Here is a 15636-nt window from a genome sequence, read left to right on the forward strand (position 1 = left end):
TCACACTCCGAAAGAGCACTAATCCCTCCAAACACAGTTATATTGCACGGCTTGGTTGAATGCTTGATTCCGATTGGTCAATAACTGAATTCAGCAGTCTGTAATTATTTTTGAATTACTTTTTCTTTTCAGACCAAGGAGCTGAGAGAGAAAGATGAAGTAGAGACCCCCACTACATGTTCTATAACATTGTGTTGCAGATTAAACTATTTTATAGATTCCATAGATAGTTGCATAGACTTGTTCGACAGCACTAATTAGTGTGGTTGCCCTAACAGGGCAACCACAGAGTCTGGTTGCCCTAACAGGGCAACCAGACTCTTGTAACTGTAACACTTTATTCCACTTCTTAATATTATTATTCCACTAGTCTTTATTTTGACGCACTACTCCTCCCTCAGTTTTGTACGCACTTGAGCCATATGTCAAATTGACCGGAAAAATCGGGAATCGATGGCGTGTACTTTGCTAAGAGAAATGTTGTATAGTTTAATTGATATGAATTTATTAGTGAATTAAATTATCCCATTGACTTCAATGGAAAAATGCAAAAAATCACATTCAAGTATTTTTTCCTCTGAGACTGTAAGCAATATAGTTACAAAACTTGGAGGAATATTTCCTAATTATCACTAAAATTAATTAAAACTATATTTTTTTAGGTCGGCCTCATGGTGGCGCTATAACAGCCCACTTTACCTTTTGGCTCATAACTCTTGAACCGTATGTCGTAAAATCTAAATTATTTTTTCCCTGGATTCCTTGGGTCATGACGCATCTCCCCATATAAGCCACGCCCATTTCCGCCATGATGGATTTTCCGCCATTTTGAATTTTGTCCAAAACACACTTTTTGCTTTTCCCACTACAGATTTTGTCCAAATGTCACAGAAATCGGCACACGTGATCTCTGGACCCATCCGATTAAAAAACCAACTTCAGAATTTTGATAGTGCTTATCGTTCGGCCGTAATCGTCGTCCGAAGTTAGTAGGAGGGGCCTATATCACGAAAAATGCCATAAATCACGAACGGAATGTCCAATCCATCCAAAATTTTAATCACATGTCCGGGGTGGTTCGTTCAACCGAGTTCCAAAAGCAATTCTATTTTCATCCATAGGGGGCGCCGCAAACGCGAGAAATGTAACCGTCTGTCGCAAAAACATGAATTTTGGGGGTTAAATCCCCTCCGAATTACTTACACACGATCTAAGGTGTGACTTGAAACTGTAACAGGCTGGCAATATCAGTGGGAGGGGTATATATGTAAGCCACTGCGGCAACCACACTCTGCAATTTTTTTAAATTGCGACCTCTACGAGGTTGTCTAGTTATCATCAGTGTTGTGTAAATGAATACTTGGTAAACTTGACCTTTCACTTTGTACTTGGTCTGCTCTATACACAAACCCCCTAAACAGCATAAGGGGTAAAAGGATAACACAAAAAAAGCCAAAGAGAATCGTTTTGATACTAGTATTCTGACGACAATTGCTTTTTTTCTTTACAGCAGTGGTTCCCAAAGTGGGGTCCGGGGACCCCCAGGGGTACCTGAGGGAGTTCCAGGGGGGACCCATCTATTTTGTTCATGTTCATAAAGTGCTAAAGTGTTTAAAGCAGTGGTTCCCAAACTTTTTCATGTCAAGGACCCCCAAATTGACACTACTTAGCCTGTGGACCCCCATTTGAAAAGATATGCCAGGGACCCCCATAAGAGAAGACGTACACATTTAGACGTCTACATTTAGACGCCTGTATACATTTAGACGTATACATTTAGACGTCTACATTTAGACGTCTGTATAAATGTAGACGTCTACATTTAGACGTCTACATTTAGACGTCTACATTTAGGCATGGTGGCTACATTTAGACGTCTACATTTAGACGTCTACATTTAGGCATGGTGGCTACATTTAGACGTCTACTAGACGTCTATTCATCTTATTAATTAATGAATCAAATTAATGAATTAATCAAAATTGCGGCCTGTGCCCAGCACCATGCCAAAGCTTTTTCCTGCAGGAAACACTGCTTGTGGTTGTAAATATATTGTTATCCGTGTTGCGAGGATGAGGGGGTACCTGGAAAAATATCTACCCCAAAAGGGGTACCTGGTCCAAAAAAGTTTGGGAACACCTGCTTTACAGTATGTATGCTTTGTGACTCGGTTTTCTACACTTTGGTCAATTTTGATTGTTTTTTAATTATTTTCTATGAATAACAATTTAATTGATGCTAGGTGGTGTGGTGTGCTATCAGTCAGGTGACTGCTAGGAGGTGGTGTGTAATCTGTCAGTCAGGTGAATGCTAGGCTGTGATGTCAGTGAGGTGAATGCAACAGTAGGCTACCTGAGGGAGTGGTTCCTGGTCAGAGCAGGCTGACGTTCAGTCAGAATGTCCAGGATTCCAGGCTGCCGCAGGAACGCCACAATCTTCTCATTATAGGCTAGAGGACACAATTGAATGGAGACACAGTTGACTATTAAGCCCTTTTGGGCGGGAACCCCTTTTGGTGTTTTAAACATTATGTTATAATTTAGCCATCCCTATGCTGGGGGAAACATCCCTATGCTGTGGGAAACATTCCCTATGCTGTGGGAAACATTCCCTATGCTGGGGGAAACATTCCCTATGCTGGGGGAAACATTCCCTATGCTGGCGGAAACATTCCCTATGCTGGGGGAAACATTCCCTATGCTGGGGGAAACATTCCCTATGCTGGGGGAAACATTCCCTATGCTGGGGGAAACATTCCCTATGCTGGGGGAAACATTCCCTATGCTGGGGGAAACACCCCTATGCTGGGGGAAACATTCCCTATGCTGGCGGAAACATCCCTATGCTGGGGGAAACATTCCCTATGCTGGGGGAAACATTCCCCTATGCTGGGGGAAACATTCCCTATGCTGGCGGAAACATTCCCTATGCTGGGGGAAACATTCCCCTATGCTGGGGGAAACATTCCCTATGCTGGCGGAAACATTCCCTATGCTGGGGGAAACATTCCCTATGCTGGGGGAAACACCCCTATGCTGGCGGAAACATCCCTATGCTGGGGGAAACATCCCTATGCTGGGGGAAACATTCCCTATGCTGGGGGAAACACATTCCCCTATGCTGGCGGAAACATTCCCTATGCTGGGGGAAACATTCCCTATGCTGGGGGAAACATTCCCTATGCTGGGGGAAACATTCCCTATGCTGGGGGAAACATTCCCTATGCTGGGGGAAACATTCCCTATGCTGGGGGAAACACCCCTATGCTGGCGGAAACATCCCTATGCTGGGGGAAACATCCCTATGCTGGGGGAAACATTCCCTATGCTGGGGGAAACATCCCTATGCTGGCGGAAACATCCCTATGCTGGCGGAAACATTCCCCTATGCTGGCGGAAACATTCCCTATGCTGGGGGAAACATTCCCTATGCTGGGGGAAACATTCCCTATGCTGGGGGAAACATTCCCTATGCTGGGGGAAACATTCCCTATGCTGGCGGAAACATTTCCTATGCTGGGGGAAACATTCCCTATGCTGGGGGAAACATCCCTATGCTGGGGGAAACATTCCCTATGCTGGGGGAAACATTCCCTATGCTGGGGGAAACATTCCCTATGCTGGGGGAAACATCCCTATGCTGGGGGAAACATCCCTATGCTGGCGGAAACATTCCCCTATGCTGGGGGAAACATTCCCTATGTTGGGGGAAACATTCCCAAGCAATATTTCCGGCAAAGAGATTCTGTATAAAAGCAGAACAGCAGAGTTGTGGCCTTTTGCTCTATTTACTATTCATCAAATGACTCACAGGTTTAAGAGTAAACGTTGTGTGAGTGTTGTACAGTTGTTGGCGTTATGTGAGTTTGGGTTACCGTCTGGTACATTATCTTTCTGGTGTTATGTGAGTTTTGGTTACCTTGTGGAACGCTGTCTTGCTGGTGTTGGTTACGTATGGCTGTTACTAGGCTGTTGCTTGGTCGAGAAATCATGCCTCTAGAACGTGACACGTCCGATGCCTGGGAGGAGTCACACACACACACACACACACACACACACACACACACACACTGTCAAGATGCTCCACCAGTTTTGTGTGTGTGTGTCTGTGTGTGTGTGTGTGTGTGTGTGTGTGTGTGTGTGTGTGTGTGTGTGTGTGTGTACCTCTCCAGCGCTGTAACTGCGTAGTCTAAGCAGGTGTTGTTTATGTGTGAGGTGGTTTGGCAGCTGGCCGTTCTGCAGGGGGATTCGGGGGTCGATGAAGGTGGTCGCTCTGCTGTTGTGATCCACAAAGAAATTCTACAATGGAATGTACATACAATACATGATATTACATTTAATCATTCATACAATGCAATAATACATCAAATTAAAGTATCAATACCACCAGGAATGTATCTGGCACAGGGACACGGGGGACACTGTTTGGTTAATTATGGGTGGACGATGACCTGTGGTTGAGATGAGGTCTAGTACTTTATACTAAATAACTTTTAAACAATGTTTACATTCTTATCTTAGCATTAAGATGTTAGGATCATTTTATGTACATATCTTCATGTTTAGTAGTATTTGTTTCACTAAGAACGCGAGCGTGTGTCGGCTGTGGTTCTGATTTGACCTGTGTTTATTTGAGTGACATTAGAAGGGTATAATAGTCAAAGGCTTGTGTGGCATCAATGCACATGCGCAAGCTGGCTGTGGTCAGTCGGAGAAAGTTTACAGAGTGGACGGTCCAGTGTGTGAGTACGGAGTTTAAATGTCCATGAAAATATACTTGTTGACGTAATTACCATTCTATTATAGTCAATTACACAGCAATGTTTTTCAATCACCCATCGTCTGTCCAAAGTAAAGTGAGAACAGCTCACTGCAGGTTGCAAAAAAGCCAGATCTACAAGCTCTCAAGGCACCGCGTCCTGCCTGTTTTTGCAGCTCCGTTCGCTAGGCGTTGAGAGCTCGTAGATCAGTCTGTTTCTGCAGCGCAGCTGCACAGCCAGGGTAACTTGCTCCCTTGCCTCCCCGCACGTTCCGTCGGAGGCTCGGAGCGGAGCCCACAAGCTGCTGCGGCCGGGTTGCTACAAGCAACAAGCTCTCAAGGCATCGCGTTCTGCCTGTTTTTGCAGTGCCGTTCGCTACGCGTTGAGAGCTTGTAGATCTGTCTATTTTTGCAGCGCTGGTGTCGGGGTTCGGTCACGTTGTCAATAAAAATAACTTAGATTACAGGCGGAGATGAAGTTCAATCAGTGGGTTGATTCAGTTAGCTACACGCTAAGCTAACGCTTTTTGTTTGTCTGTACTGTAGGACTGCAGTAAGATGGCCGCCACGTAGCGACGTTGCTCTCCATTGGCCAGCAGCGTGGGTGAACCATCTAGCCTTTCTTATATATAATATATATATATGGTCCCATGCCTCTAAACCAGAGACCCACCTTGCCCTGGGGGTCCGTCTTGATCTCCCAGCCCCGGGGCAGCTCCAGCTGGGCGTCAGAGAAGCGGTTGAGGAAGGTCACCAGGTCGCGGTTGTGCTGGTAGCGTTCAAAGCTCCGGGCGTCTCGCCGGATCTTCAGGATCATGTGTTTAAGACACGTGCTGTTGGTGAACATCCGGTACGCCCCCTAGGGACGACATGGGAGAGCAGGCTTCGACACAAAGCAAGGTGACAACTATTCTACAAATGTCTTCTGAGTCCCAACCGTTTCCCGAAAAAACCTATGTCGCTTTATATAGTGAGTGAGTGAGTGAGTGAGTGTGTGTCACTGACATAGTTGAATGAATGAATGAATGAATGAATGAATGAATGAATGAATGAATGAATGAATGAAAGACAGACAGAATTAACTAATCTATCAATGAATGAATGATGAACGGACGAATTAATCTATGAATGAATGACTAAATGGATGAATAAATTAATGGATGGATGAATGGAGGAATGAATGGATTAATGGATGAGTGTCTCACATAGTTGGCATGCAGCAGGGTGTAGAACTCGGGGTGGGTGATGAACTTGACAGCAGGACTGTGGAGGAGAAGATGCTGCTTCTGGCTGCTGACACTCTGCGGGGAAGAGGAGGGCGAGCCTTCGTCATGAAGCTCTACACACAAAGACACACGCACACGCACACGCACACACACACACACACACACACACACACACACAGTCATGTGTATGTAAATATAACAGACAGACAGACAGACAGACAGAGTGTGTGTCTGTCTGTAACTATGACATGTATATATTATATACACTAGTTCTATGACCCTCACACAACAAAAAGCTTAGGTCTTGGACATTATGTGACTTGGGACTCGAGACCAATGACTTCATACTTGTACTTAGCGACCCAGTCCCAGTGGTGGTGAAGTAACTAAGTATTTGTACTTTACATTTCCAATACTTTTACTTCTACTCCACTACATCTCAGATCCAAATATTGTACTTTTACTCCACTACAATTATTGTCTCCACCAGTAACGCCGGGGCTCCACCGGGCGCGTTGCTTCTCCGTCGCATGCGTCAAAAAACTAACCGGGGCAATTTTAATCACGCAACGCAACGCGGGCAGTGGAGCCACCCTTCATTGATTATTATTAAAAAGGGAACATTCCCTGACGGAGACATAGACGTGACGCTGACATGCCCAGGTGGAGCCTGGGTGTAAGTTTTGCCCTCTGTCCGTCCGTCTGTGTGTCTGTCCGTCCGTCTGTCCGTTAACAGCTAATCTCCGGCACCGTTAATCCGGTCGATGCCAAACTTTGCACACACACTCCCTGGATGCCCAATATTTCCAGAACAGCCTGTTATAGCGTGTGGAGTTTGCATGTTCTCCCCGTGTCCCCTAGGGTAGGTACCCTCACAAAAACATACAGTAATCCTGGTCTCTAAAACTACCTCCCCCTGGCCAGCCGGGGCGCCTGATGGAGGGGAAAGGAACTGGTCGGAATAACGTGTTCCTTCCACACGCTACGTCCGGCCAGGGAAATTCCCCCGTCAGGTGAAAAGTAGCCTGGAACTCACCTATGCTTTCTATGGCATAGGCAGCTCCCGGCAGGATCCGCCGGGAGAAACTGTGCGCAGCTGCGCGACATGAGACTAATTACTTAGAGTGACAGAGAGAGAGAGAGAGAGAGAGAGAGGAGCGTATGTGTGTGTACATGTGTGCGTGTGTATGTCAATTTTACAAAGGTGCAGACGATCAGAAATCAGCAGTGAGCAATGTTTGCGCTACTCTATGCCGAATTGAAGTGGACTCAGACCCAGACTTTTTTTTCCTCCCTGGAAATAAAAACGTCTGGGTTTCCAAGGCTAGGTGAAAAGAAGCAGCTTGGAATCCTCATGCATGAAGGAGGCATGAGGTCAGTCCGCTGCCCCCCCAGGTTGGCAGAGGAAGTGTAGAGCCCAGGATTACATTAGATAATTGGCACTGGGTGAAAAAACTGGGTTGCAAAATCGTGGGATAAATATATAAAAAAAAGAATAGGAGTACTTTTTCCACCCCCTCACCGTACCGGTTTTGGCTGTTTCCACCCCCTCAACGTACCGGTGTTGGCTGTTTCCACCCCCTGAACGTACCGGTGTTGGCTGTTTCCACCCCCTGAACGTACCGGTGTTGGCTGTTTCCACCCCCTCAACGTACCGGTGTTGGCTGTTTCCACCCCCTCAACGTACCGGTGTTGGCTGTTTCCGGTGTAGAGTCCGTCTCGCTGCTGTTCAGGGTTTCTCCATCCTCACCCCTCTGTCCCCCACCTTCATCCGCTCCCTCCTCATCCTCACCCCCCCCTCCTCCGTCACAGGCCATGGTGCGCTGGATGGTCTGGTACCTGGACGCGCACACGCACGAGCACGCAAAAGCCGTTAACACACTGAACTAAAAACTAAACACTAAAATGAATAAAAAGTTAAAACACAACTGAAATTGGAAAAAGTAAGTTAAAACTAAATAAACACAATGTTCAAATAACATTCTAAACTATAAGCTCTATTCGTGGGAACCTTCTGTTGAGTTGTTCCATCTGGTGGAGAGATCCGGAACGTCTCATGCCGTCGGGCGTAGCAGCGGTGGTGGGTCTCTGCCAGGTGGTGGTCCTGTTGACGTGGTCCACGTAGAACACCCGCCCATGACTGTCCACACGCGCCTCCCAGCCTACAAATATATATAATACACCCGATGACTGTCCACACGCGCCTCCCAGCCTACAAATATATATAATACACCCGCTGACTGTCCACACGCGCCTCCCAGCCTACAAATATATATAATACACCCGCTGACTGTCCACACGCGCCTCCCAGCCTACAAATATATAATACACCCGATGACTGTCCACACGCGCCTCCCAGCCTACAAATATATATAATACACCCCGATGACTGTCCACATGCGCCTCCCAGCCTACAAATATATATAATACACCCGATGACTGTCCACACGCGCCTCCCAGCCTACAAATATAATACATCCGATGACTGTCCACACGCGCCTCCCAGCCTACAAATATAATACATCCGATGACTGTCCACACGCGCCTCCCAGCCTACAAATATAATACATCCGATGACTGTCCACACGCGCCTCCCAGCCTACAAATATATATAATACACCCGATGACTGCCCACACACGCCTCCCAGCCTACAAATATATATAATACACCCCGATGACTGTCCACACACGCCTCCCAGCCTACAAATATAATACATCCGATGACTGTCCACACACGCCTCCCATCCTACAAATATAATAGATCCGATGACTGTCCACACACGCCTCCCATCCTACAAATATAATACATCCGATGACTGTCCACACACGCCTCCCAGCCTACAAATATATATAATACACCCCGATGACTGTCCACACGCGCCTCCCAGCCTACAAATATATATAATACACCCGATGACTGTCCACACGCGCCTCCCAGCCTACAAATATATATAATACACCCGATGACTGTCCACACGCGCCTCTCAGCCTACAAATATAATACATCCGATGACTGTCCACACGCGCCTCTCAGCCTACAAATATAATACATCCGATGACTGTCCACACACGCCTCCCAGCCTACAAATATAATACATCCGATGACTGTCCACACACGCCTCCCAGCCTACAAAAAAATATAATAATAATAAAAATAAAGATATATATATATATATATATATATCCCATGACTGTCCACACACGCCTCCCAGGCCAGCCTACACATATATATAATACAGCATCAGATCAGTATCTATGTGTGCATAGAGTCCATTGACTCAGCACACCTCCGCCACCGAGTCAACTCGAGTCAGAGTCACTACAATGCAAAGAAATAAGATCATTTCATGAAAAAAACTGTGCTCCTGTGTGTGTGTGTGTGTGTGTGTGTGTGTCTTACTAGAGGGTAGAGGTTCATCTATGGTGGGGTAGTGATGGGGGTGTGGCCTCAGGGCAGGAAGCTGACCAACTGCTGGAAAACAAGATGACATATCTGATACCACAGAAATGCAACCATGTTTTTCACAAACTTGTTACACACAAACCTGTATCCACACAAACCTGTTACCACAGAACCATGTTACACACAAACCTGTTACCACAGAACCACGTTACACAATTTACACAAACCCGTTGACACAGAACCACGTTACACACAAACCTGTATACACACATTAAGGTATTAAGGTATAGAAATATCAGGGAACTTATGAGCCATGCCATTGGTCAGATGTATAGAAAATGTGAAATATCATGGAACTTACGAACCATGCCATTGGTCAGAGAGGTATAGAAATATCATGGAACTTACGAGCCATGCCATTGGTCAGCGGTGAGCGCTGTGGGCTTTGATCCTGGGTGGGCGTGGTCACCTGTTGCCATGGCGATGCGTTGTCGCCGTCCATATCGTCCTCATCTTTATCCTCATCATCATGTGACCTGCACGCACACGCACACGCACACACACACAGCGGATTACGTTAAAATGATACTTGTGTGTGCGTGTTTGTGTGCACGTGTGTGTGTGTGTCACTGCCCCGCCGACAGGGAGGGAGAAAGGGTACAGTTTGTGTGCGTGTGTGTGTGTGTGTGTGTGTTCGTGCACAGACCTGTTATGAGTGTAAAAAGAGTGACTGCAGCACGGTGCACACTCATCTTCATCATCATCCTCATCATCATCCTCCTCATGACCACGGCGTCTGCCTCGCCGCCTCCCTCTCACCTGACCCTGAGGCACGAGGATGATTACAACTTTATGCACATGTTTAAATGCTAATTTAACCCAAAGAAAGAGATCGATTCTACAAATGCCTTCTAAATCAGTGGTTCTCAAACTTCTTTGTGTAAAGGACTCCCCCTTCCCACCCCTCAATCTAAAATGACACAGACCCTTTCCCGGTTTTAATGGGTAACTTTCCTCTTCTAAACCGGATTGACTGTAAAAAATGTAAAAGTGGTGAGTAAAGACTGTAAAAAGACTGTAAAAGACTGTAAAAATGGTACCCAATGCCTCCCTGCCTGGCACTCAGCATCAAGGGTTGGATTGGGGGGGTCAGATGAACCACACAATAAATGCTTTCCGAACTCACCACTCCAAGAGATGGGTAAAATGCGGAGAACGAATTTCGCATACAGCAACGTATGTGACAAATAGTAGGACTTTGACCTTTAAATTTAGTTACCTGTGGGTGTCTTCCCTGCTCGTCCAGCAGCAGTGCCAGGTCGGACAGACGCTCCACAGACAGCGAGCGAGGGAGCGTGCGTCTGGGTGCGTCTGAGGGGCTCAGCGGCTCCGCAAGCTTCTCATCGTTATCACAGCTGCCCGACGCACCGACGGGTGAACTCAAATCCCTGCTGCTCAGCACATCCTCCGGCCCTGGAATAGACAGTTAGCCGGATTTTGGACCAGTCTGGAAAATAAATGCTTTTCCAAATGTGATGACCTCTTCACTTTTGTGATGACGGCTATTGCCGTGTTTAGCTCAAGGAGTGATTTTTGTGCAATGGACTCATGAAATCATCATAAAAACCCTAAGTGGCCTAGTTTGACCCATCATCACATGCTACTTAAAGCAGAATTAAAATGTGTACATTTTGCATGCATATAGGTTGTTAATAACTTAATGGTACACATGTTAAATGAACACATTTTCTTTCCCTAACTAAAACGGTAAAAAGTCCTGAGCCACTGTTTGGGAAACAGTGGTCTAACCTGCATGTGCGCTGGTGTCCATTGAGGGGTCCCATCCGTTGGTGTGGAGCGGGGTTCCATCAGGCTGGGCGGAGGGCAGGCTGTGGAGAAGATGGTGGATTCTGATGTAGTGGGACCTGGAGAGTGCACACGCACACACAAGTCACTACCCCCCTCCCTCCATATATCTTTGACAACCATTATAATGTACACCAGTGCTTCTCAAACTTATTTTTAGTGTGGTGGCACATTTCTTCTACACACGTGTTGCTCCTCCTCCTACAGAAAATAGCTGATCTATCTTGCCGGCACACAGCTGGTATGAATCAGTCATTTATGACACCATCGATGCCCGCCAAAATAATACACTTCAGTCGACTCAAGGCCTATTCATACTCTAGTTTTAATAATACACTCCAGTCGACTTAAGGCCTATTCATACTCTATTTTTAGGTGATGAGGCACCTCATAACCACCTCATCACCGAAAACTGGTAGTATGACTATCCCTTAAATAAACTGTAGATTTCGTCAACAAAAACTACATGTAGACTGAAACCGAAACATTTCAGATGACCAAAAAACAACAACTCGAAATCTAACTTGTCGGTCAAACTTTTACACTGGTTTGGTGAACTAATCCCTTCCAAAGCGGCGACCTTTTTGCACCGACCTGGGGGTCTCTGGCTCCTCGCACGCCGAGGCGATGACGGTCTCCAGCTGGGACACGGGCAGGGAGCAGGGTCTGCTTCTCTTCCTGGGAGCGCCGGTCCTGATGTGGACGACCCCCCCTCCCCCTGCTCCGTCCACCGCTCCATCCCTCTGACTCCTACTCTCCTCCGACCCCTGGTGGGGCAGTAGCACAAGTATACACTTACACCAGTGGTTCCAAGACCCCTGGTGGGGCAGTAGCACAAGTATAAACTTACACCAGTGGTTCCAAGACCCCTGGTGGGGCAGTAGCACAAGTATATACACTTACACCAGTGGTTCCAAGACCCCTGGTGGGGCAGTAGCACAAGTATAAACTTACACCAGTGGTTCTAAGACCCCTGGTGGGGAAGTAGCACAAGTATATACACTTACACCAGTGGTTCCAAGACCCCTGGTGGGGCAGTAGCACAAGTATATAAACTTACACCAGTGGTTCCAAGACCCCTGGTGGGGCGGTAGCACAAGTATATACACTTACACCAGTGGTTCCAAGACCCCTGGTGGGGAAGTAGCACAAGTATACACTTACACCAGTGGTTCCAAGACCCCTGGTGGGGAAGTAGCACAAGTATATACACTTACACCAGTGGTTCCAAGACCCCTGGTGGGGAAGTAGCACAAGTATACACTTACACCAGTGGTTCCAAGACCCCTGGTGGGGAAGTAGCACAAGTATACACTTACACCAGTGGTTCCAAACTGGATCATTCGGGACCCCCATGCAGGGAGATACCCACGTTATCATCTTTATTATATTTCCTTGTTTTATTTGTTGTTTAGGCTCCGTAGTTTTCTCACTCAACAGTAAACAAACCAACATACGGTATAAGTGTATACAGGGTATCTGCACACTTCTAAAGTTACACAGACTATGACTAAAGCCCCATTCACACCAAGAAAAGCGAATAGATTAATTCGTTTTTTATGTCAACGTAATTTCTATGCAAATCAGCGTTTACATTTTTATCAGCTTGTGGAAAAGGCTGCTTTTTTCTCCCCTAGCCTATCTACATGGATACGTTGTGAGAAGTCCCTACCTCCTGGGTCTCTCCACTCTTCTCCTCTCTCCGTCTCTCCCTTGCTTCTTTTTCTCCATCTTCTCTCGTTGTGACGTCTTCGGTTTGTCTGTGGTGGTCCGCCAGTGTGAGCTGGGACCCCCTGGGGCCGACCTGGCCCTCCGCCTGGGGCCTTGCCGACCTGGCGCCGTTCTCCTGCAATAGAAATGATGCCAGTTGTCATTATACTTGTAAGGTCTAGTCCATGGGTCTTCAACAGGGCAACAACACCGTTATAGGTGAAGGCGCGCTCTACTCAGGAAGTCAAGTTGATAGTCTCTGTAGCTGATGAGTGCAGATTCTTGAAGATCAATGGAAAAAAAGGAATATCCGCACTCTCTTAATACAGTTTGAGTTTCTTTATTTCATGAAATCACAAGCATCTTCAACAGGGCATTCAGGGACCCCTGGGCACTTGGGCAGTGGTTCTCAAACATTTTTAATTTCAAGGACCCCTGAATTAAATTTGGCCGCATACTTAATTATTTGTTTCATTCCCAGGTTATCAGTGAGGTGGGGGCTTTTGTTATGAGCAGTGATCAGCACCATTCGCGCATACCCCTTAGCTCTCGTCAGAAACTTGCGATGCAAGACAAAGTCACAAATGATTTACGATCATCGGGCTGTGCGACGGCTGACCATGGACAGCGCTCAAAGCTTTAGAGATACAGGGCTTTGAAAATCTTGCTTTTAATGGATTTAATGGAGCCTGGATGTAAAAAATGCCATAGCTGGTGGGGACGGAGGCGCTCCATAGCAACCGGAGCAATGCTAAAAGGTAAATTGACGGTCACCGCTTTCATATATGGATTAGACGGGTGGTACGAACATGTTCGTTGATGGCTGATGCCGTACCCTAGCCTAGGGGGTACGATTATATTCATAGATAGCACGTAAAACATTGTGAGTACTTTTTTTCCTACCACTGAGTAAAGGTGGTGAGTTACTCTTCCACCAGGTGCCTACCTCCCTCTCCTCCTCCTCCGCACCTGCCGGCGCTAGTCTCTGGAGGCCGACGGCACACTCCTGCTCCTCCTCCAGGAGGAAAGGCTGCGGGGTGGAAGGAGTGTGTCTGCTCCCGTCCTCGCTCATCTCATCCAGGGTGGGGAGGAGAGGAGACAGTCCTCCCGACCCGTTGGACGTTCCGCCAAAATCATCGTCCTCCTTATTCAGACCCGATGCTGCTTCTCCCGGGAAAGCCCCTCCCCCGCCTCCGGAGCTCTGCTCTGCATCTTCCCCCGCTAAATGCGGCGACATACCGCTGGGCAAAGAGGGCAGGGTTGTTAGAGTAAAAGCTCTATAACGAGAGCGAGGTCTGCATTGGCACTGCCCTCACCATTCAATTTGATTACAATTCACACCTTTCTATATTACAGCACAACATGGCAAATTCATTCATATTTGATACAGATTCTACAATTCCCGGGTCTGAAATCAATGTCGCTAAAAAAAAATTCCAAAAGTATTATCACCTGGCGCAAAGGTTTTCGTATGAAACTATAGTCATTTCCGCAGAGGCTCCGGGCTGGGCGGTGTCCAAGGGCAGGTACGTGGCGCCTGCACCCAGGCTGAGGGTGTCATCAGCTGGGTGGGCAGGCCTGGAGGCCTGGGTGTCTCTGTGGGGTGTGGAGGCGGAGCGAGCTGAGGAACACTCGGTACTGAGAGATGTGTCTTCATCGTCTGAAAGACACACATTGTAATGGAACAGGTCCATGGTTCATAAGGTCATCTTTACAGAGTTGGAGAGAAGAAGGAAGTCGGCATGCTTGGCTGAACCACACTGAGTCGTTATGTGAGTCGTCGACCTGGACCACACTTTGAGACCCACTGGTGTAGCAGAGTGTTTCCAGTGAGCCAACATACACACCATCTGCACCCTGGCTCTGATTGACCAGAATGGAGCCTTAATTAGCATACTTAAGTATTAAGTATTTCTTTCTAATATGGCTGCTATGCATTGAGCCTATAAAATGCATCTCCTGGGCACTGACACATAGTGTGTCGTACTTCCTTTCTTCTCTCTCTCCAGTGAACACATGAACGCACACATGCGCACGCACACACGCACGCACCTGCATGGATGGCGGAGGTGATTTCGAAGCGAAATTGCAGCTGACCACTGACGTGTTCCGTTGGCAGCCTGCGACCCAGAGAATAACTGACCACACGATCCCTGGAGAGAACACATTTTATCACAGTTTTTATTCCAAAATATATATATTTACAATTTTATTGAATACAATACGTGTGTATATTTGCAGGGGGGTTCGCAGCCACATACAGACAGTGTAGAGGTCCTTGGCATGCATTAGATCAACGTGTGGTCTCACCCGAGGGCGTGCTTCTCCAGCAGCCTCTGCACAGGCATGGACAGTTTACCCAGGAAGCGTTTGATGATGGGACGACTTTTAGCAAACTTATCCTTCACCTCTACCTCAAGGACATCAGTGGGAAGAGACACGAAACTGAACCTCTGGGAGACAGAGCGAGAGAGCGAGAGAGAGAGAGAGAGAGAGAGTTTTCTCCAGATGTTTGAGTGCTGAATGTTTAATAAATAAGAAATAACCCTATGGCTTAATTGTATTTGGCTGATATTGTATTGTGTGTGTGTGTGTGTGTGTGTGTGTGTGTGTGTGTGTGTGTGTGTGTGTGTGTGTGTGTGTGTGTGTGTGTGTGTGTGTGTGTGTGACTGT

The 15636-nt window shown here is 47.0% G+C and overlaps 1 protein-coding gene across 3 annotated transcripts in view; it reads right to left on the bottom strand.

Annotated features, from left to right (window-relative positions):
* The window catches only part of hecw1b (HECT, C2 and WW domain containing E3 ubiquitin protein ligase 1b), a 38139-nt gene that overhangs the window by 8531 nt on the left and 13972 nt on the right, over nt 1-15636 (bottom strand). For 2 of the 3 annotated variants that reach the window (XM_080778685.1, XM_080778683.1), the window contains exons 8-25: nt 15274-15416; nt 15016-15116; nt 14416-14623; nt 13910-14204; nt 12926-13099; nt 11848-12020; nt 11197-11312; nt 10667-10860; nt 10094-10212; nt 9796-9923; nt 9385-9456; nt 7996-8146; nt 7672-7823; nt 5964-6097; nt 5432-5617; nt 4164-4298; nt 3919-4018; nt 2353-2449 (exon numbers count right to left, since the gene is read on the bottom strand). In XM_080778685.1, coding sequence (XP_080634811.1) covers nt 2353-2449; nt 3919-4018; nt 4164-4298; nt 5432-5617; nt 5964-6097; nt 7672-7823; nt 7996-8146; nt 9385-9456; nt 9796-9923; nt 10094-10212; nt 10667-10860; nt 11197-11312; nt 11848-12020; nt 12926-13099; nt 13910-14204; nt 14416-14623; nt 15016-15116; nt 15274-15416 — 2678 coding nt within the window. The remainder of the gene's footprint in view (nt 1-2352; nt 2450-3918; nt 4019-4163; nt 4299-5431; nt 5618-5963; nt 6098-7671; nt 7824-7995; nt 8147-9384; nt 9457-9795; nt 9924-10093; nt 10213-10666; nt 10861-11196; nt 11313-11847; nt 12021-12925; nt 13100-13909; nt 14205-14415; nt 14624-15015; nt 15117-15273; nt 15417-15636) is intronic. The other variant, XM_080778684.1, reaches the window with a different exon arrangement.

This window comes from Protomyctophum bolini, assembly GCF_963924005.1.
Source record: "Protomyctophum bolini genome assembly, chromosome: 12".
In the NCBI taxonomy this organism is placed as follows: Eukaryota; Metazoa; Chordata; class Actinopteri; order Myctophiformes; family Myctophidae; genus Protomyctophum; species Protomyctophum bolini.